Genomic DNA, 23,197 nt, shown 5'->3' on the forward strand with positions numbered 1-23,197 from the left:
CCTGGTATACTCTCAAATGGCACCCTGCAGTTTTCCTTTGCATCATCTGCAAGAGTTTATGTTTACTGGTATGAATGCGTATAAAGCCTGTGAATCTTGCGGAAATGGGGTTATTATGTTCAAGACACTCCACTGTTCAAAGCCCTTCAATGGTTCTCCACCAGACGCAGAATATGGGCCAGACTCTTTACAGCAAGACGCTTAAGGCTGGCCACAATTCGGCATTAGGGTTTCACAGGAAGGCACCAAGAGGCTAAAGATCTAAGTCAGAGTTACTAACTACTGGGTTGTAGGCAAGTTTTCTGGCTTCTCAGAGACCAAATTTATCTATAAAACAGTGGCATTAGTGTATCTGGTACGGTTGCTAAGATAATCCAATGTCAACTTAGGTGAAAACACTTAAAAGTAATCTAATATCCATTATTTTGGTCTTTTTTCTTTGTGTAAAATACACGTAAAATTTACCATTAGTGACATTTATAGCACATTTACAGTGTTGTGCAAACATCACCACTTGCTAATTCTTTTTGTTACTCCTTTTTACACTTCTCCCTCTCTGTCCGTAATGACACAATGCTGTTTGGAATACCTCTCTTTTTAAGATCTAACTGTAATCTAATTTCCTTCATAAAGTTATTCCTGATCTCTAAAGTGCTGGGAATAACTGCTGTATTTATCTAAAAATACTTAATGCTTACCTTTCTTCTAATACAATTGAATTCTTACCCAATTTGCCCACTAGCCTAGGAGTTCTGTGAGAGCTAAAACCACTGTTCATCCACCTTTATTTCTGAAGAAGAGGACATTTCTTTAGAGGACTTCTGCTCATAAAGATTTTCTCTCTGATTCCAAACTTACTCTAAACTAGAAAAAGTGACATTTCTAACTGAATGCCAGAAAATATAGAGATGGTCTTTTTCATATTAGAACAAAGAACTCTAAGTTAAGAGAATGTGTAGTTCAGTGTCGACAAGACACAGCCTTTTGAGGTGCAGCTTTCATGTCTTAACAGGTATTTAATAACCTAAAAACCTAGATTTTTGGTTTTTAAAAATAAAACCAATAAAAATACAAAATAAAAACCAAGGTCTTTAAGACCCAGTCCCCTGCATGTTAACAGTCATAGTCTACAAAGAACTAATTCCTTGGCTGTTTTCTTTTGAGCTCATTTCTCTTTTAGGTTGCTATGCACATTTCCATAGTACATATGAGGTAGGAAGTTCATGGGACTCTCCCAAGCAGGATATGCCTAGCAGGCTAATAAGAACTTGAGTGCCCTTCCAAGACAGCTTTCCCCTTTCAATAATAGTAGTAATAAACAGCAACACATGGGTATACAACAGTTTACAATGTGCTTTCACATACATCATCCCATTCGCTCCTGGCAGAACCTACCCAGATGAAATCCTGGGAAGCCAGAAGTAAGTAAGACTCCAGATTTTACAACTTCTGGATTCAGAGCAATCATGTTCCCTTCCTCAGAGCCAAGAAAGGTAAGGAAGAAAGCTATAGAAGCCAATTTACATTTACTGCATTCTTTTTTTTTTTTTTAAGAAGATTTATTTCAGAGAGATAAGAGTCCCAAGCAGATTCCACGCTGAGCGCAGAGTTGGACACTCAACTGACTATGCCACCCAGATGCCCCACATTTATTATATTCTTTATCACACTCCAACCACCAGACAGTAAGCAACATGAAGGCAGGGACTGCATCTGTTTTGTTTATCAACACAATTCCTAACATCATGCATACACTGTGCCAGGCACATACTGGAATCTCAGTAAATATTCGTGAATTAATAAATGAATCCAACTATAATGTGATGCAGAAAATGGATATTTCTTAGGAAGGTCACCAGATAATGCTAAGCATGAGGATGCTTTCTGGAGAGTTTGTAATTTGTCACAGTGATTCTAGAGACCAAGAACACTACATTTCAACAAGAGATCAGCCCCACTAACAGGTATAGCTCTTAGCTACCCCTTACCTTGATTCGTGAACTGGGGTTCAGCATGATGTACTTAATGGAACCTTGGATGTTCTCTGTCCAGGAGACCAGCCAAGTAACTTTGTTATCATGTCGGACCTCTTTCCATTTATGTCCTGTAGGAGGAGAAGGAACCTTGGCATCTCTGTGGAAATAACAAAGCAGGAGGGCAGTGAAATAAGGAGAAGCAAGGGACAGTTTCACTTTTTGTGATCTAAAGTGGATAATCTGTTGAGCATGTATTTCCCATGTTTCCTCCTCATCACCAGTCAGTAACTGAAAAGTACTTGGAGATCTGTACATGGAGATACCACATTGTTCCCAACAGCTCTGTGTAGCCTGTGGAGCAATCCCAGCAACAGTACTCCCAAGAACAAAGGAACCCCCTCCAACCTTGATTTCTGGCCCAAACAACAAACTGTGCTCACTTGCTACAATTGATGATGATATCCTCAGGCATGATCCGTCTCTTCAGCATGCCCATCTTGGGGTGGTTGCCACGGCCACGGAAAAGCCCAGGAGGTTCTATCTTGAAGTTGGCAATCCTCTCTCTGTGGTTATCCATAATACAGAAGCCATATTCTTTCAGTAATTTTTCATTCTCCTCTTTGATTTTCTGGAACACAGCAAGGAAGTACTCAAAATGGGCTCAAATTGCTGTTCCCTATTCATATTTTATCTCTTATTAGAGAATAGTTCAAGGTACAGAAAAGTCTAAAAAATCACTAACAAATAAATGCAAATGTGGGTATCTGGCTGGCTCAGCTGGAAGAGCATATATGACTCTTCATCCCAGGGTCATGAGTTTGAGCCCCACGCTGTGTGCAGAGATTACTTAAATAAACTTCTTAAAAATTTTTTTTTAAAAAAGAGAGGAATGCAATAAGGATAACCTCTAATAGAGTTTTCAAACTTTAAGTATAATAAAATTCCCCAAAATATCTACCTTTGAGGACTGATCCAACTACAGATTCAAAGCTGATTTTCTTATTTTAAAGGATTTATGTGTGAGAACACGTTACCCAGGTATTTTTAAATATAACTTTAAAAATTAACATCATTTTGTTGAGTAGGGTCAGAATGGCAGAGGGGGAAGAATCTATGACAGGATTCATAAAGAACATCTCCGTATTTTCTTTTTTTTTTTTTTTAAGACTTTATTTATTTATTTGACAGAGATAGAGACAGCCAGCGAGAGAGGGAACTCAAGCCGGGGGAGTGGGAGAGGAAGAAGCAGGGTCATAGCGGAGGAGACTGATGTGGGGCTCGATCCCATAATGCCGGGATCACGCCCTGAGCCAAAGGCAGATGCTTAACCACTGTGCCACCCAGGCGCCCCATCTCCATATTTTCTAATAGGTTCCAGACACATTTAGTTGAACAGCATTTCAGATGGTCTTTCAAGCTGAAACATACCTGTCACAGATTCTTTCCTAGGTATATGGGTACACACATTGAGTACTTTGCAATCCTTGCTCCAAAAAAAAAGAGTGGGAATGGAACATGGAGCCTCCTTACCCTCTGCTGACTCTGGCTTCATATTACACTTAAGAAATTCAACTTAGCTAAGTCTTGCTGACTTGTGGGTAGAAACAGATTCAGAACTTGCTGGCAGCAGGTGTCCTTGGCCAGGGCTCTGACAAGGTGATACTTGTGAAACCTCCCTATCTTTGGATAGCTATTTGCAAGAACAAAGCTCCAAAGCGGTTTTTAAGTTTTAAAACACCCCTGAAGTAAAGAATAAACAAAGTTTCACTAATTTGGAATATTGAGAAGACTAAACTGAGACTGAAAAGTCTGATGCAATTATCATTCTTATAGTAACTCATAATTTTTAAACTATAGCTAAGTTGGCACCATCAAACAATGAATTATAGAATGAATACAAAGGCCTAAATTGCATAAACATGCAAGTCCCTTAAAGTACTGAAACTAAATTTAGAGTTTTAAAATTCCTTAAAATCCATAATTTCTGGACCTCCAGCTTGGGGGGGGGGGGAATAAAGGACACAGACAAAACAAAGAAACTCTAGCCTGGATTTCTCTATACCAAAAGTTGGCAAACCTTTTCTAGATAGAAAATATTTTAGGCTTGAGGGCTATACACAGTCTCTGTTGGAACTACTCAGCTCTGCCACTGTCACATGAAAGCAGCCATAGATGATATGTAAACAAGTAGATGTGGTTGTGTTCCAATACAAGTTTGTTTGTTTTTTTTTTTAAGATTTTATTTATTTATGTGACAGAGAGACAGCCAGCGAGAGAGGGAACACAGCAGGGAGAGTGGGAGAGGAAGAAGCAGGCTCCCAGCGGAGGAGCCTGATGTAGGACTGGATCCCGGAATGCCAGGATCATGCCCTGAGCCGAAGGCAGACGCTTTAACGACTGCGCTACCCAGGCGCCCCCCCCAATACAACTTTTTAATAAAAATAGGCAGCCTATAGTTTGCCTCAGGAACCCTAGAAGAAAATGACATCCCACTGGATACTGGAAAGATCCTTCTGGAGTGGAGATGGAGATGGATGAGCATGGCTAGACTGCAGGGTAAAAGAGACCAAGAACAGGGAGGTACACAGGCAGTATTATTGTTGCTGTCTTAAAACCCTAAAATCCAGGAGCCACTGCACGGGTCTCCCCATCTTTAAATACTATATTACTGGAGTTATTGACTGGATTTTACGTCACAAGAGCACCAGGTTCTTACGCTGAGCCATTCAATAAAGTGACTATTATTCACAATTTTTAGTCTATGTAAAACCCTTAAGAAAATTTAAACTTTACTAGGCCAAGAATCCTAAATCTTTAGTGTAGAGCCATGTGAAATTACTAAAGTAAAATCTGTATTGTAAAAACCAAGAAGAAAATAAAACGAACTAAACACTATTCCAAAGTTCTCCAGAGGTTTAAGAAATTCTGTAGTACCAGTTTCTCTTCCTTGCTCATCTGTTTCCGAGCTTCTGTCTGGGCTTTGAAATACTGGCTCATCTGGGTAAAATCACATTTGCTTAGGTTGGTGATAATATTCTTCTCTTCATTAGTCATTTCCTAGTCAAAAAAAGGAGGGGGTGGGGAGACAGAAGAAGAAGGTAAATACACAATTTACCCCATAGGTTTCTTTATGATTACAGCAAAGCACCATTTTTTTCAGCCAAAGCTGTCTAAAGAGGTAGTCCATCTAAATTCATGAGTTTTGAAAAAAAGAAACAACTTTATTACTTTGTTCTGTTATAAAATATTTAGCAGAAAAATGCTCTACATGATTTTTCCTTGAAAAAGGTATGGAACTCTTATGTAATTTCTTGGGCTCCTTACACCCTGCCACATCCGCAAGCATATGTATCCCACAGTTGGAGAAACATGAATATATATCATTTGCTTTAGTAATGAGAAATATTTCCATACTCATTCTCTCTTAGAAACATTATCCCTGCTCTACTCACTTATTAAATGTTATTTCCAGAGCTATTCAGAAGGTAAGCTTCAGCTCAGCCTCTGTCCACATAATCCAAATTGAGAATGAGATTGTTTAAAATCACCTAGACAGATGTAGGAAATGTGATTTCAAGAGCAGAAAGTACCAAAAGCAAGTAAGAAAGAATCAAAAGGGAATGGGACATCACATTAACATGTCTCTTTGCAACAGCAGACAGAGGACAGGCAGTCCCGCAGAGACAAACTTTCCTCTGCTCAGCCAGGGCTAAGGTTTTTTTGTTTGGCCTAATAAACTTCCTCCTGCGGCCATATGAGAGTGTGAGAGGAAAGAAATATAAGTATCCTTGGTGGATAGAAACCATATACAATATAGTGAATGAATAGGGGGAAAAAACCTTTAAATACAGTAAAATTCATAAAGCTCAAATTTTACACCACGGAATTTTTTGTAAAGTTACAGTTTATTAATTTAGTACTTGATTAATACTTTCGCAAGGTGCTAGGATATTAATACATGGGCTACAATACCTTTCTCCAGTCTTTAAAGAAATTTTTCCTAAATATTTCCTTAGTAGTATATTCATGGTCGAGCATTTTTGCAAAGAAGGTAGCTACTTCTTCTGCTTTGGGGCTCAGCTTCATGACTTTACCTAGAGGAAAAAGCGGTTCCAAAAATTGAGGTGTATAATTCATGTTTTGCGTATAAATACTGAGCTCTGGAGAAGTCTTCTAACTGATGGTTTACCTTCCCAAGGTATAAAGGTCTGGTGACACATGGCAACAACAACAACAAAGACAATACACTGATTTATATCTAGTTGTATACATTCTCCTTCTCTTTAGCAGATATTTACCTGGGTCATTCTCTGGAGACTATGCCAGTAAACTGTTCCCAGGTGCCTGCTCAGGACAGGGATGAGCTGGGGGAGGCCCAGCCACTCTTCCTTTTCCTTTCAGCAAGCAGGGTCCTTTACACCTCTTCAATGGTTTTTAAAAATCAAATCCTCAGAGGGACTCCTGCCACTGCTAAGCTAAGCAGCCTCTGTTCAAGAAGGGGAGGAAAGGATAGGGCAGGGAGTGGAAGAAAGGAATTGTGGGGAAAAGAAATAGGCATCTTTCTTCTTCAAAGTTAGGTGGGTGGAATATGAATAAAATAATATATATCCATAGCAGGCAAGCCCAGATATCCCACATGAAAAATCTAAATAAGACCTTCCTCTAGAACTTTTGTACTCAAAGTGTGGTTCACAGACCAGCAGCATTGGCATCACGTGGGAGTGTTGTCAGAAATGCAGAATCTTTGGGGCACGTGAGTGGCGTAATCAGTTGGGCATCCAGCTCTCAGTTTCAGCTCAGGTCGTGATCTCAGGGTCCTGAGATCGAGCCCTGCCTTGGGCTCCATGCTCAGCGGGAAGTCTGCTTAATAAGACTCTGCCGCTGCCCCTCCCCACCCACGTTCTCAGTCTCTCAAATAAATAAGCAAACAAACAAACCTCAAAAAAAAAAAAAAAAAAAAAAAAAAAAAATGCAGAATCTCAGGCCCCACCCCAGATCTACAGATTCAGCAAGTGCATTTTAAGAGACCTCCAGGTGGCTCACGTGCATAGCAGAGTTTGAGATGATTGCTCTGGAATATAGGCACTATGAGGCTGCCTCTTTCAGGGAAGTAAGACTCATCCAGATCACAAGGGATGACTGGGGTTCTTGGTAGTGTGTACATGTTAGTAAAAGTTGTTCTAAAGGAATCCTGATGTTACACAATGAAAACTCCTATCTTCTAAAGTAAATCTGAATGCGGCCTAGGGGTTTTATATTATCTAATTAGTAATAAAGCAATAAAGGAAAGTACTTGGGAGTTCACTCTACTTTTCAAATAGAATATTTTTAATAGTACTCTTAGGGCCAATTTCTACTTTTTCTTGACTATCCAACTTTACAACACCATCTGGAACTAATCCATGGCATAATAATTTGTACTTAAAATGAGGTTAAACACCATTCTACTGCCTTACTATTAAATAGGTACTAATAATTCACCAAGGATTTTCACTTTCATTATAGAAAACTAAAACTTAACCAGAAATCCATTCATTTCAAAACTCAGAAGACATCTCATTTCATGATGGTTGAGAAGTTATCATCCCTAATTGCAGGGATGAAGGGAATTGTGGCACAAAATTGAAATTGTCAGGGGTAGTCAGGAAGAACCTGCTTGAAATCCATAACTCAAATAGCCAACAGGTGGCGCCACTTTCCCCTTTCAACCCCCACACCAAGCTCCTGCCTTTGCAAGAGGACACTTTGGGGAAGATACGGTTATTAGCTTTCAAGGGTTTCCTGCACTTCTTTGGATCTCCCCAACTCAGGTCTGAACTAGAGTTGCCAGTAAAGTTGTAACATGCTTCTTTCTAATATAAAGGAAAACATTTAAGTCTTTAAAAATAAAATAAATGAGGGGCGCCTGGGTAGCACAGTTGTTAAGCGTCTGCCTTCGGCTCAGGGCGTAATCCCAGCGTTCTGGGATCGAGCCCCGCATCAGGCTCCTCTGCTGGGAGCCTGCTTCTTCCTCTCCCACTCCCCCTGCTTGTGTTCCCTCTCTCGCTGGCTGTCTCTATGTCAAATAAATAAATAAAATCTTTTAAATAAATAAATAACATAAAATAAAAGGCAAGAAAGAATTTAACTGTTCTTGGGTCTGTTTGGCTTATAAACTGGTATCAACAAATATTTGAAAAACAAAAAAATGGAGACTCTTTGGGCAATTTTACTGAATTCTGTACCAACAGAGGAAGCAATTTTGATGCCTCCTGTTTTACATGAGCCCTCAAAAGAGGAAATGACAGCTCCCCCAGCAGCAGAGTGGTGGGAGGATGACTTGAAGGTTCCTGGCAATGGGAGCACTTTATGGAAAAGGCTGAGCTCCAGGGAGAAGAAATTGCTGAGTCAGAGCTGAAAACTGGAGGTTCTCAGCAGAGGCAAGTCACTGCTTCAGCCAGCCTGTGCCCCACCTCCCCCGCAGGTCCAAAGGAGTCTGAGCACTCTCTTTCCTAGAGAGCAGGCAGGACTTATAGTATCAATTTGGACTAATAATTCAAATACAACATCCTGACTTACTACAGAGTGGGAGTTTACACAAGCAAAGGGAAGAAATCCCAGTAAGAAACCCTACTGAGGAAATGATATAGCTGGAGTTCCTATAATGGAGCACTGGCCAAGAATGGAGGAAGGGACCACAGTGACCAGTGATGCCTGTTTCAGCCCTTGGCTTCTCATCTTGAAAAGAAACACCCAGGGGCGCCTGGGTGGCTCAGTTGGTTAGGTGTCCAACTCTTGGTTTCGGCCCAGGCTGTGGTCTCAGAGTCCTGAAACTGAGCCTTGCGCAGGCTCTGTGCTCAGTGTGGAGTCTGCTAGGGATTCTCTCTCCCCTCTCCCTTTGCCCCTCCCCCTCCTCTCACTCTAAAACAAATAAAAATCTTTTTTAAAAAAAAAAGAGAAAGAACCCAGAGACTAGAGAATCTAGCTTTCCTTCAAATCATTTTGAACCTCAAAGTGGGGCTTTACTAGCTGAGCTTTCTAAAGCTCTTGATAAACCTAGACTTGAGCTACAGAATACATGGACTTTCAGGATTCTCTTCTTCAAGGTTCTAGGCTCTTCTTCCTCATTAGAGTTTGGGTTTGGAGTCATAGTTGAGCATCCCCAGGAATGACCAACTACGAGGGCTAATAGAACTCTGTCCTGCGTGCTATGGTCAACACTAGTCAGAATGTTTATCTGATGCAAGCATTTGTCATTGAGGCCATGCAATCAGGGATTCGTCAGTATTGTCCACTGCTGGGTCTTGATGTCAAACACAGGCACACTGAATAAACAGCGTTTTAAAAAAATGAATTACAGCTTGCCAAGTTTGACATGTCCACGTGCAAGACCCAACCTTTCAGTATAAACTACTGCCTTTATCTGTAAGTATCTGTGGCCCTAAGGTCACTGCTGGTGGAAAAAAGAGATGCACCAGAACTCTCTTAAGTGTTCACCACTGATGCCTTTCAGCAGTTTTCCTGCCCAGTATTTCTCAGTTTGGTTGGTTTAAAAGCACCCAATACTATTATTCCACATCTATTAAATGAGCCCAGATCTACCTGGTGAATCTTAAGCACAGAAGGGTTTGAGGAAAAATGCTCTAGCCCTTTCTGGGTAGAACTCTTGGAATGAGGGAAGTCAGCTGAGCATTCCCATCTGCATAGTGCTACACTGCAAACAGGAAGAGTGTCAAAGACAGACTCTTAAATTCTTCTACTCAAGGACAAAAATACCAGTGGCAGTTAATGGACAATTCTGCGTGTTCTAAGAGAACCAGGCAGGGTGCTGCTTCACAGCAGCCCATAAAATTGGACTGCACATAGAGGCATAGCGGTATGCTACACATACAGTTAGAGACAGACACTTACCAGCCCTACCTACCTAGAAGCTGAGGGCTAATTAATCTTCAACCAAATACTAGTACTATTTCTCATCATGAACAGCTTGTCAGCTTACATTTTATCGCTAAAGTAAAATACTACCATTCAAGTAAGGCTCTTCTAATAAATCCTACAAAGAGTAGCTCCTCAGAAATGAAGTTCAGATAAAAACATTTAACTACAGGTACCAAGTACTGTGACCTATGTAGATGGACATCTTTGGGACCATGCAGTTAGGACATTAACAGCCTCTTTCTCAAGGTACTTCTTCAGCACCAAATGGGCCTTTAAGAGTTAAGTAAACACCTGATGACCCTTCCCCCAAACCACACAAGGACAATAAAACAAAATGAAATAAACAGAAAGGACTATATAGCACAAGATCCTTCCTCATTCTCTATTCCTAAATAGAAGCAGACTCTTCTTGGCCAAGAGTTAGACAACCTTGGAACAACTCACCATCATAGTAAAACTTGACACTCTCTGGAAGAGGCTCATATGGTGGAGCAAATACAGGGCCTTTATGTTCTAGGAATTTCCACTTGATGCCTTCAGGATAGCGCTCTTCTTCCCACCTTTAAAAGAAAAAGTATAACCTCATTTAGGGATCACCTAATAAATGCCCAAATAATTAATCTGCTCAATTGATTGGTGCTCTAGAATAACTCTGGGCCTCATCAAGGCCTGGATCAAAATTACCATTATTCTTCACTTTAAAAAATCCAACACTCACAACAAATAAAATGGAATACTCAGGTGAACACAGGAAAATACAGTTCAACAGTTCAGTTCTAAGACTGGATACAAGGGATCCCCACTCAAGGAACTCAGCAAAAACTGGGGGATATGGAAATGGAAACAGCTGTTTTACCTCAATGGTATACATGGCAGAGGCATTATTTAGCTGTTGATACATAGAAAAAGGCCTCCTGGGAATGGAGATGGCAAGTGAAGGTAGGGGAAAAACAAACCTATAAGAAAGTACATAATACAACAGAAGACGGGGAAATAATAGTTCGGTTGGGGTATACTGAGTTTAGGGTACTTATGGGTTAGCTAAAGCTATCTAGCAGACCCTGGTAAGTGAATGTAAAGTTTTGTGGAAACAGCTTTTAAAAAACCTTTCTACTTTAAAAATGATTAGACATACAGAAAAACACAGACAAATAAAAGGAACACCATATACCCGTCACTTACATTCAACAATTGTTAATACTATGCTAAGTTTCCTAACTTTTGCTGAACCATTTCAGCAATGTACGTTGCAGATATGATACCTCACCTCTAAATAGTTCAGCAAATGTCTGTAAAAATAAGGATATTCTGTTACAGAACTACAATACTATTATCACATCCAACAAAATTAGCATCATTCTAATACCTAGACCATATTAAAAACTTCCGAATTACATTCAAAATGTATTTTATAGGCCAGGATCCAATTAAGGATCATGTACTGCAACTGGCTGACATGTCTCTAAGTCTCTCTCTTTTTTGGAATTAGACAGACCTTCTCATCATCAACACCATTTTCTTTTTGTGAGTCAGTTGTCTTACAGACAAGGTATTTTAAAACTTCACAGATTTTAATCTTCTATTTCTACTTTAAAATTAAAAGCCCTGAAGTTCTATAGAATCCTTCTAAAGGCTAATTATGCATATTCTATTACTTCTTATCATCTTTTAACTCCAGTACTTTTTTTCTAAGTCCAATGTTTTAAACAAAGTTCAAAAACGTTAAATAAAATTATACATATCAAACTGCTATAATAAGAGCATCACTATAAAAACAAAGTCAACATAGATAGTCAAATGATTTTTGATAAGGGTGTGAAGACCATTCAATGGACCAAGGAATCTCTTCAACAAGTGGTGTTGGGAAAACTAGATATTCACATGCAGAAGAATAAAGTTGGACCCTTACCTTACACTATATAAAAAACTAAAAACTAAAAACTAAAATGGATCAGAGACCCAAACACAAAGGCTAAAACTATGAAACTCTTAAAAGAAAACACAGTGCAAAAGCTTCATGACTTTGCATTTAGCAATGATTTCTTAAGACAAGACACCAAAAGCACAGGCGACAAAAGAAAAAGATCAACTGGACTACAAAGTTAAAAACTGTACATCAAAGGACAGAAGAGTGATGAAGCAACCCACAAATGAGAGAAAAGATTTGCAAAGCATATATCTGATAAAGGACTAACATCTAGAATAAAGAACTACAACTCAACCACAAAAGAACAGACCCAATTTTAAAAACCGGCAAAGGACTCAAATACACATTTCCCCAAACCTCAGTTAAAACAGAAAGAGAAAGTATCCTTCAAGAGGCCGATATCATTGGATCAACAACTATTACTATACAAATAAAAACAGTAGTGTTGCTCTTTTAAGCCTGCATCAATGGCTCACCAACAATATTAAGAAAAACATGTACTTAGACACCAAAATGACTTCTCTATGGCAGGCTTATGAATTCAAGACGGTTTTCAATTTGACAGTAAAATATGCTTGAAAGGGGGAAGGTGGAGAGCGCTAGAAACCTGTGTAAGACAGGAAGGTAAACATCCATATGCTGTTTGAAATCAAGTTCCTTTGCAGTTAACAAGCACCTCACAATACACTGTAAAATGCATATTTAAGAATTTTTTAATTCAGAAATAAATACTATAGCTTTCCTGAAGCTAATCTCTAGAATCAAGGACAATTTCTCTGGTTTGAGAAGAGTATCAATCCATATCCCATAAATTTCTTATCACTATTAATGATTGCTTTTCAGAGTCCTGGTCTTTCAACACTAATTCCTTACATTATAACCCTAACCTCTTATAGCATTTTGCCTTTGCCAAAAGAGACTGAAACCTCTGTTTAAAAGTCACCTAATCCCAGCAACCAATTCCCCAGGTTCTAAGTCTTTGTGTGAAGAATAAACATGGGACTTCTGTTCCAACTGGTCAGCCCTGACACAAAAGTATATTTAACTCAAGGCAGACCTAAAACTCCACACACCTACAATGAAAATGGGGATCTCGGTTAATAAAGTTTTCCCACAAGCCTGAGCATACCACCACCAATTTTAATACTGTTTCTATGGGGAAAATGTGATACAATAAAGAAACCCAGACGGGATCTGAACCATTTCCACTTCTCCACAATTACCAAAGAGGAGATAAAGATCAAAGTTTTGCTGGTTTCTTTTTGGCAACATTAACAAATCTGCAGACTTTGGAGGGAAGCAAAAGATCTGCACATTTGCCAAACTGATGAAGTATGTCTCTTTTAGTGGGAGAGCAAGAGGAATAATTAAAAAAAAAAAAAGAGAGAGAGAATATCTGCCACTTCACTCCCTGACTAGGCTGTCAGTGGCAGTCACTAAGAACTGGACCACTGACTTCAGAGTACAGGAGGCGGCCTACCATGACAGGAAGAAAGGGCAAGCTATCGGCTAAGAGGTTGATCATTCTTGTTCTCTACTTATAAAAACTTACAGTGTGCCATCAAGCAATGTGCTTAAGAAAGCACAAAATTTAACAATCGGAGTGGAGGACAGCATGCATTGGAGGCTGTAGAAAAGACTGCTGACCCCCCCCCAAACCAATCATCTTTAAAGACTAACGAATCCCACTTAAACTAAAATAAGAATAAAAATCAAAGGTTATGGTCTCTCAGAATTAATGTGTGGCAACATTGATAAGGATTTCAATCACAGAAGCAAAATTAGTTTATTAGACCCTTCCAGGGTATCTAATTCCACACAAGGCTGGACCAGGATAAGAGTATATCTGCTTCAGGGTCCGACAAGAGCCAAGGCTCCGAAGAAAGAGAAGACAGTAGGGAGCTAGTGTTGATAAGGAAATAATCTTGTTCATTCAACAAACACTTATTGAGCACCGACCAAAGAACCCTGCCAGACATAAAAGACTGATGAATTACTAACCCACCATTCTCATGACTCCGCAATAACCCCTAATTTACATAATCATTTCATTTTATCTTGGGGCGCCTGGGTGGCTCAGTTAAGCATCTGACTCTTGATTTTGGCTCAAGGTCATCATCTCAGGGTCATGAGATGGAGCCCCACGACAGGCTCCTTAACAGGAACCTGCTTAGGATTCTCTCTCTCCTTCTGGTTCTGCTCTCCCTTTCAAAACAAAAGGGGGGGGGCATTTCATTTTATCTTCAAAAATTGAGGGGTACCTGGGTGGCTCAGTTGGTTGGGCGTCTGACTCTTGACTTCAGCTCAGGCCATGATCTCAGGGTCATGAGATTGAGCCTTGTGTCGAGCTCCACACTTAGTGGGGAGCCTGCTTGAGATTCTCTCTCTCCCACCTCTCCCTCTGCCCCTCCCCTTGCTCTCTCTCTAAAAATAAATAAGTAAATCTTTAAAAAAATTTGTTTTATTAAATGTGAATATTCTATCTCTGAAAACCTTTGATTAGTTCCAAAGGAAAAAATGGGGGAGGGGGGAGAACAAGAAAATAAAAACTTATCCTTTTGTTTCCTGATTCTGCTTTGGAAAGACCCAGGATTCCTTTGCTCTGTGATTTTCCTTTTCCACACTTTCATTTGAACCCCGTATGTGTTCACATCAACAATGCCAATTACATAGCTTGGTTGAGCATTTCTGCCACTGCAGCTCTGCTCCTCTCAGACCCCTCCCCGGTCACTGATTTCTCCCTTTTCCTCAGGCACGCTATGCTGGGGAGATTACTGTTCTAAATTATAAAAGCCACAGAGTAAATGCACACAAATGGGTCTGGAAGTCTACATACCAAACTATGAATAGTGGTTACCTCAAAGCTGAAAAGGAAAAATGGGAATTGGAAAAAGAAATCATTTTTTTCTAACTTACACACCTCTGGATCATTTGACTCTTTTCAACACAAATACAAATCATGTACAATTGGTACAATAGTTAAATCATATCAAGTTTTAAGTACCAGTATTAAAAATACTTAATTTCAAAATTCCAAACACCAGAATTTATTAAATAAAAAACAAAATTTCCCACCTACACATACATCTCAAAAGTAACCTGCTATTGCTAGTCTCCTCCATAAAGACTGAATCTTCACTCCCAGTGAGGACACCTGTTTTCTCAGTCACAACTCTAGGTATTCTGATATTCATTAATGTTTCCTAATCTAAGAGACATTACACAGAATGATTTATCATTCATTATTTTCTTGGCATTTTTCTTTGCTCATATTTTAAGATGTTTACTGATCACTTTTCTAGGACCGTTCCTTTCATTTTTAAAAGACCTTTTTTTCACATTAAGAATCTTAGCCCTCTTCACGTATTGCATGGTGCACTGGGTGTTATACGCAACTAATGAATCATTAAACTTTACATCGGAAACCAGGGATGTACTGTATGGTGACTAACATAATAAAAAAACATTAAAAAAAAAAAAAAGAATCTTAGCCCTCTGTAGTGCAAATATTCCCCCCCCCCTTTTTTAAATGGCATGAGTTTGCCACATACAACACTTTAATTTTGATGTATCAATTTTGTAAATCTTTTCCTTATGGCTCTGGTCACATGTCCTGCCTCAAAAGGTCTTCATTATTCCACAATTTTAAAATATTCATCCAGATTTTCTTGTGGAGGTTATTTTTTTAAACAAATAGGCAGTTTTCTGAACATGATTTATAAAATAATGTCTTTTCCCTATCATTTTTTAATTTTTTCCCTATCATTTTATTTATTTATTATTATTATTATTTAAGATTTTATTTATTTGACACAGAGAGAGACAGTCAGTGAGAGAGGGAACACAAGCAGGGGGAGTGGGAGAGGAAGAAGCAGGCTCCCAGTGGAGGAGCCTGATGTGGGGCTCGATCCCAGGGCCCTGGGATCACGCTCTGAGCTGAAGGCAGACGCTTAACGACTGAGCCACCCAGGCACCCCATTCCCTATCATTTCAAATGCAACTTTCTTCATATGACAAATTCCTACAGACAGACAGACAGACACACACACACACACACACACACGCAGAGTTTACTTCCACAGTTCACTCTGTTCAACAGGGCGGGACCTAGTTTTTAGATCCAATAGGCTGAGAGCTAGTTAGCCTTCTCACTATGACCTGGAAAACTTATTTCAGAATGTTGTTATTCTGGAGAGATTTTTTAAGTACTTCCCTCCTCCTCCAAACATCATGGTTTTAAATTTTAATAACACTCTTGCTTAATTAGGCTGTGGAATCCGAGAGCTGACACTGTAACCCAGTGCTGCGATGTTACCATTTCCACTTCTGTTCCTCTTCTTTCTTCGGCTTCTTTTTCTTGCTATCTGGCTCAGGAACTTTTTTATCTTTCTCTTTCTCTTTATTCTTGGGTTTTTTCAATTTACCGTCCTACAAAGAAACATGGTGAGAAAGCAATTAAGTAAGTACCAACCACATATAAGAAGTAGCTCTGAGGGGCCATTAGGATGAAAAACTGGAATCACAGAATATTAAAACTGGAGAGGTTCTTAAAATCTAATGCTCTCAAACTTGACAGAGGAGTGAAAATTTATTGGTCTTTTTCTCTAGGTCAGTATTTCCCAAAACTCCCTGACAAATGATTACCTGAGAAAGTAGTTAAAAACACTCATTTTGCATGGGAAGAGCCTGGGAAATTATATATTTTTTTAGCCTCAGAGGAATGTTTGGGAAAGCACTGTTATAGAGAGTAATCCCAGTGTATTATCCTCACTTGTTTTTAAATCTATTCATCTTTAAAACTCTTTGAACACCATCAAATAATGGGAACAGGAGACCTTGTATTTAGAGAATATATAATTTGAAAGGAAATTCCTGACTGAATCTGAGAAGGGCTGTGGGGGAATACTTCCTATCACTGTTGCTTGCATACACAAAATCAGGAAGCAGTAAACAAGTGCTGAGGAGGTCCTAAAATAATTACCAATTCCTATGATAGTATTTCTTTATGGATCTTCTTTGAACTATGACCCCACATGAGCGGTCATTGTGGCACAAATATAATTAACACAGGAGATAAATCTCGAAACACATACATCCAGACAAAAATGTGCTATTCAACAAGTGGGGGTCCTGCCGCACATGATATAAACTCTTTTAAAGAATATTTTCCTTTGTCTTAACTATCCAAGATCACTTTTTATTCAACAAGTTTTATATAGCTATGATAAATGGTTTTGAGTTATCTTAAAATCAGTGACAGAACGGCAGAGCTTGAAAGACCTTTATATAAACACTTTGATTTGACATATGCAGTTATAATCAAGTAAAACTCTGAAGTGGAAGCTTGTTCACCTGTTCAAGGTCATATAGTTGCTACTGACCATGAAGAGAGCCCAAGTTTGCCAGAAAAATCATAGTGTTACTCATGGGAATGACTGGAATATAAAAGCATTCTAGGACTACATGATAGGACAGCAATCAAGATAACTCAGGACTTTAAAGCAAATGATCTTTGGGGTAGAAGGAAGGGAAAGACTACAATATTAAACATATTTTAAAACAGGAACGGAGAATACCAATATACAAGTATTTTGGGGAGGAGAAAGTACTAGAGAATCATATTAATTCGGATAATGTTTACTATTTAGCCTGAAACACACCACAGGAAAGGGAAATGTTATTCAGTTAAGACATTCTCTCTGAACAGCTTCTGAACAGGCATACAGATGGTCCCATCAGGAAACTACTGGCTACACTGTATATTTTCAGGCCTCAAAATGGGATAATCAGTCACTGAGAAACTTCAAAACAATTCCCAGAAATGAAAAAAACCACAGCTAGTGAGTTATGTTTCAGGACTGCTCCCGCCATCTAGGGTCCCAGCCTTAAGAAGACCGTGTATTAATTCTAAGTCTTTCAGCTTGCATTTCTCCCTCCTGCAGGGAGAGGGCTGCTGNAAAAAATAAAAAAAAAAAAAAAAAAAAAAAAAAAGTGTCCTTTTTTCCAAATGGTTTAAAATAGTTATTACTAACTCTTCCAAACTCAGAGAAAGGTATTATTTTACATTAACGCAACAAAGGCTTAAAGGCACACAGAAAGCATGGAAAACTAAAGTTGTACACTTCTTTACTGACTAGTCTGTACGGATCATCTACATAAAACTGGAGTTTTTATGTTTTACTCTTACCTCCTTGAGTTGGTGCTCATAAACTGGAACTGCCAAGAACGGACCAGTTGTCAGAAAAACCAGTTCTCTAAATCTAGGACCTGACCATCTCTCTATGGCTCACCTACTCATTAATATATATTTTTAAAGAGTTTATTTATTTGACAGAGTGAGAGAGCACAAACGGGGAACAGCAGAGGGAGAGGGAGAAGCAGGCTCCCCATTGAACAGGGAGCCCAACATGGGGCTCGACCCCAGAACCCTGGGATCATGACACAAGCCAAAGGCAGACACTCAACTGACTGAGTCACCCAGGTACCCCTTCATTAATAGTCTTAATGTGATTTCATTAAAGACCCTTCTTCCTTCCTATGGAGTTAAAGGATCAGCAAAATCACACAGGAGACAGAATAACATGTAGCTAGTGCACTGGTTCTGGAATCAGACTGCACGGGATCAAATCCTGACTTTACTACTTAGTAGTTGTGTGACTTCAGGCAAACGATCTCAGCCTCTCTATACCTCAGTTTCTGCATCTGTAAAATGCAGAGAATAGACAGTAGCAATATTTACCTCTTAATGGCTGTTTTAAGGATTAAATGAAATGATTCATATAAAGCATTAACAGTGTTTGGCACATGGTAAGCATCTATTACATTTGATTTTGTTATTATCACTCTTACTACTACTGCAATACCCTTAAAACTCACTGCTCCCTACTATCACTATCTTTACTTCTCATACTTCGATGAGCTATTGACTTAATATTTGTGAATCCATTTTGCCCATGACCGAGGCTAACCACAAATGCAGCACAAGAGCTAAGAACTCACTCAACCCCTTCTCTTAGGAGAGTCCAAGATTAAGACTCCTGTGAATTTCTGACATCCCTCTCTTGAATTACTTGCTAACAACTCTTTAGTACAAGAAACAGCAAGTGTCAAAAGGAATCATATTATTGTATTTTTAAACCTACCACAAACCATAAAATAGAGCCCCTAGAAAAGTACTTGAGTTGAGCTGAGATTTTAAGGACGGTGATAAGCCAGAAGGGAGGAAGAACATGTGTGTTCCAGACAGAGGGAACAGCATGTGCTACATAAAGCTCTGAAGCACAAAAGAATCCAGTGTGGAAAAGAAACAAAGGAGGCCAGTGTGGCTGAACAAGCTAATTTAGAGAAGAGGCACAAGATGAAGGAAGGCAGCAGATGCACAGGTCAGATTGGGAGGAGTTGTCGTACGTGGTAAAGAGCTTGGGTTTCATCAGATGTCCAAGGGGCACCCAATTAAAGGACTTTAAACACACCGTTACCCAAAGTGAGTGATGAGCAAGCATTGCTAGATATGAGTGCTAAAAAACAATCTTAGGGAAAACTCTTCCAGGTTGAAAGCCAAAGTATTATTTCTTAACACTTCCTCTGCATGTATGAAAATGGTGTAGTTTCTCCAAAAACATCAGCTGGCAGCAGCACTATGGGTAGACACCTTGGAAGGCTAAGAGAGATCTTAAAACTCAGTGCCACGGCCACCATTACACATCTACGAGTTTTTCTCAGCGTCTCCTCTACCATAGACCAATACATTCCCTAAAACTCATCTGCCTTCAAAAGTTATTTTACGGAAAACTCCCTAAGCCAACCCCAAGCCTCCAAGGGCCACAGTCTCTGTACTAACCTCTTCTTCTTCCAGTTTTCGTTTCTTCTCTTTCTTGATATCTTCTGTTTTAATTTTCTTAGGTTTATAATCAGCACTAAAAAGGGGAACATGAATATGTAATTAACACAACTTTGACATAGTACTTTTCACCAACAAGATCACGATCTCCAAAACTCCTCTTAGAGGCTTCCAGCACAGGTATGACCATTATTCTTGAGTGGACATTCTACAGTCAGAACAGGAATGGAGAAAGATAGCCTGACCAAGGACCAACAGTTATAGTCCTACACAGAACAAAACAAACAATTCAGACTATACACAGGCCTGGAAGAGAAGGGGAGTGGAAGGCTATCTATGGGAACAGACACCACTAGAAGATGAAAGTCTGGGAACCAAATGCCCAGTGCAACAATGGCTACCACAAATAATATTCGGCTGGAAAGGGGAGGAAAGAAATACTGTATGCATTCTAAATGAATACAAATGAGTTCACCAAGTATTTCCTCTCTTTCATCCACTTTCTACCATAAATCCTCTGTAGATTCCTGAAGCGTAATAAGCTATACAAGATTGAACATAAGGAATAGAACTTAACCTCATGGAATCTGAGAAAGAGGTACACATAAGCCTCAAATAACTGTTATAAGAGGAATTTTATTATCTCTATACACTGAAACATCACTTAGAATTCACTGACAGGCACAGATCCTAGGAAAAACTGCTTTAACAGTGAAAAATTATCTGTGGTAGGTGATAATAAATTTAAAGCAACTTAAATAATTTAAATATTCTTTATGAATTCTGTATTATTTGAAATTCCTATAATAAACAGGCATTACCTTTTTAATATGAAAAAAAATAAAAATATATATTCTCCATCTAAGCCTCAGATACACTACTTATTTGCTTAGCAAACCCTGCATCTCATAAGTCAAAGATAAATAAGTTGCCCAGTCCATTAATCACAAATTCCAAATGACTAAAGTCAATTAATGCAGTTTTTCTGTGTACTGGAGAGACCTACATCACATTTATTCTTTAAACAAATCCTTTTTGTTTTCAAAAATCAAAGAAAAAAAATACTCACTCATCCTCTTCTCGAGGTCTCTTTAAAGGCTTTATATCCTCTTTATGAGGAGCAAAATAGCCATCATCTTCAGGTTCATCTTTAATTCGTGGTGGACTAAAGAGAAAAAAAAAAAACTAATGAGTTTGGGAACATCTACATTATGTTAAATAATTTAAAGTAGGAATAAATCACCTCACTGAGAAGGAGCTAATATAAGGATTAACAACATGCATTTGTACATATTATAAAGGTTTTCTCTAAGCACTTCTTTTCACTTAATATCTCGCTAAAACCTTGTGAAGTAGACAGTACTGTCCTCACTTTATAGATGAACAGGCAATATCAAGATCTGGGATCAGGACTCCTTAATCTAAATCAGTATTCTTTTCTATTGTATCTTAGCTGCCTTTGCCAGCACCACCCAAACCACAACAGGAACAAACTTAAATTGTTCCCTCACCTCGCAGGAGGGATCTACTATGTATCTAAATCCTCAAGGGATCTACTATGTATCTAAATCCTCAAATGATCCAAACTGATTATTTCAGTACTCCAAAAGCTAAATATAGCTTTTATAAGGAAGGGAATAAAAACTTATTTCCCAAACTTGAACCTTAAAGTTCTAATGGAAACTAACCTTAGTACATGGGAAAATAACTAAGCTGACATTACAACAAAAGAAGGGCATATGCTAAATGAGAGAAGAGGCCGTAAACAAACTGAAGCCATTCCAAACCAAATCTAGTCATTGTTCAACTTCCTCCCTTGGTTTACTTACTTTATACACAGAAGAGTGCCTTGCCTTGCCCTATTTTTATTAAGACGTTTTGCCTTCTGAATATAAAAAGATCATTCTGTTAGACAACTATTTTGAACCAGAAAGAGGAAGGAACAAGTGGGGGAAAAAAAAACAAAAACAAAAACCCATGGGACCAGCAATCATCACAGCCTTGGGATGTTCCCTGGCCTGACACATCTAGGCAGAACCTCACCATTCACGGCCAGAAGCACCTATGAAGCTAAATAACTCAGTACAGAGAATGCCTCCCAACATGAAACTGTCCGTCTCTATGGGGTCCAAAGGATAAGCATCCAGATTCAGCTGCCAAGAACAGTCAAGATATTTGTGGGGTTTCAATGCCACCACCCCCCAAACTCCCCAAGCATACTGGATCCCTTTGCTTGACTCAGAATCTGAATGTTTAAAGAGATTAGCTTTTCTTACTTCTGCACATTCCTCAAATGCCAATCTCTATAGCTGCCTCCCCTCACCATGGAAATCACTAACATAGCATCGAGTCCAGTATCTCCAAACGATTTGTACCAGAAGGAAAGAAACAGTGCCACTGACCCAACTAGTTAAGTAAATGCTAGATCCTAGTACTGTCATGGGTGAAGTTAACAACATGTGGGAAGAGTTACTAGGCCTGAAGGAAGAACTTCTAAAACAATTTATCAGAAAACTGTGTTCCGCCCAGTAAAATCTGGATTGTCTACAAAGACAAACATGCAAAAGCTAGCAAGCCAGCAAAGGGAATATAGAGACCAGTGCCTGGAAGACTGCATTCCTAATCTTCTAACGTGGAAAGTCTGAAACTGAATCCTGGATGACACACCAAGTCCATAGAGTCTATTCATACCTTAGTGTTAGCTTATAAAAGTCGTAGGTGGTCTCTTGGCAGAAAATAACCACCCTGTACTCACTTTATCTAAGAAATCAGAACACCTAGGGTAGTTTGCAGCTCTAATGCTTCTTAAACTGTATTATTCCACATTCCTAAAACAGTTACAAAACATGCCTGAAGAGGGCACCTATTTCTCCTAGTCAAGGGACTCAGAGTACATGGCAGAATTTTAAAAAATGTTCCCAAATGAAACTGACAGTTCAGATTTTCAAGGAAGCAAAACTCCCCAACACTTTATTCTAGTCAATATGCAAACCCCTCCAACATCTCCTAGGAAATCCATCCTGTCATTCAATGGAGCAAGTGAGAATATATGAACATAAACTTATGAAACTGGGGTTTTTTTAGGGAGTTGAGGCAGATGAGGAAAACAATCAAAATGGCAAAAATAGTACAGAAAAACTGACTCTGTATTGTATGCATTTTCCTCTTCTTGAAAAGAGATCATGTATTTCTACTCAACTCTACACGTATCCCTAAAACGTAGACCAAATAAGCTTCTATAGACTATAGACGAGCCGCAGAATACAGTAGTCACCCTTTTTCCGCAGGGCATATATTCCAAGACCTCCAGTGTATGCTTGAAACTATGAGAAGTACTGAACCCTATATATATATACCATAATTATTCCTATACATACAAACTTATGGTTAAGTTTAATTTATAAATCAGGAATAGCAAGAGATTAATAATAAAAACAGAACAATACACTTTAATAAAATTTATGAGAACATGGTCTCTTTCTCACTCAAAATATTTTATTGTACTGTACTCACCCTTCTTCTTGTGATGTGTGATAA

The 23,197-nt window shown here is 38.9% G+C and overlaps 1 protein-coding gene across 1 annotated transcript in view; it reads right to left on the reverse strand.

The window, feature by feature from the left end:
- The window catches only part of TOP1 (DNA topoisomerase I), an 89,502-nt gene that overhangs the window by 18,243 nt on the left and 48,062 nt on the right, over positions 1-23,197 (reverse strand). Inside the window, exons 6-13 of the mRNA XM_034641620.1 lie at positions 20,730-20,825; positions 19,661-19,736; positions 16,136-16,248; positions 10,338-10,453; positions 5,949-6,070; positions 4,911-5,033; positions 2,417-2,604; positions 1,989-2,133 (exon numbers count right to left, since the gene is read on the reverse strand). Coding sequence (XP_034497511.1) covers positions 1,989-2,133; positions 2,417-2,604; positions 4,911-5,033; positions 5,949-6,070; positions 10,338-10,453; positions 16,136-16,248; positions 19,661-19,736; positions 20,730-20,825 — 979 coding nt within the window. The remainder of the gene's footprint in view (positions 1-1,988; positions 2,134-2,416; positions 2,605-4,910; positions 5,034-5,948; positions 6,071-10,337; positions 10,454-16,135; positions 16,249-19,660; positions 19,737-20,729; positions 20,826-23,197) is intronic.

This window comes from Ailuropoda melanoleuca, chromosome 13 (assembly GCF_002007445.2).
Source record: "Ailuropoda melanoleuca isolate Jingjing chromosome 13, ASM200744v2, whole genome shotgun sequence".
Taxonomy (NCBI): domain Eukaryota; kingdom Metazoa; phylum Chordata; class Mammalia; order Carnivora; family Ursidae; genus Ailuropoda; species Ailuropoda melanoleuca.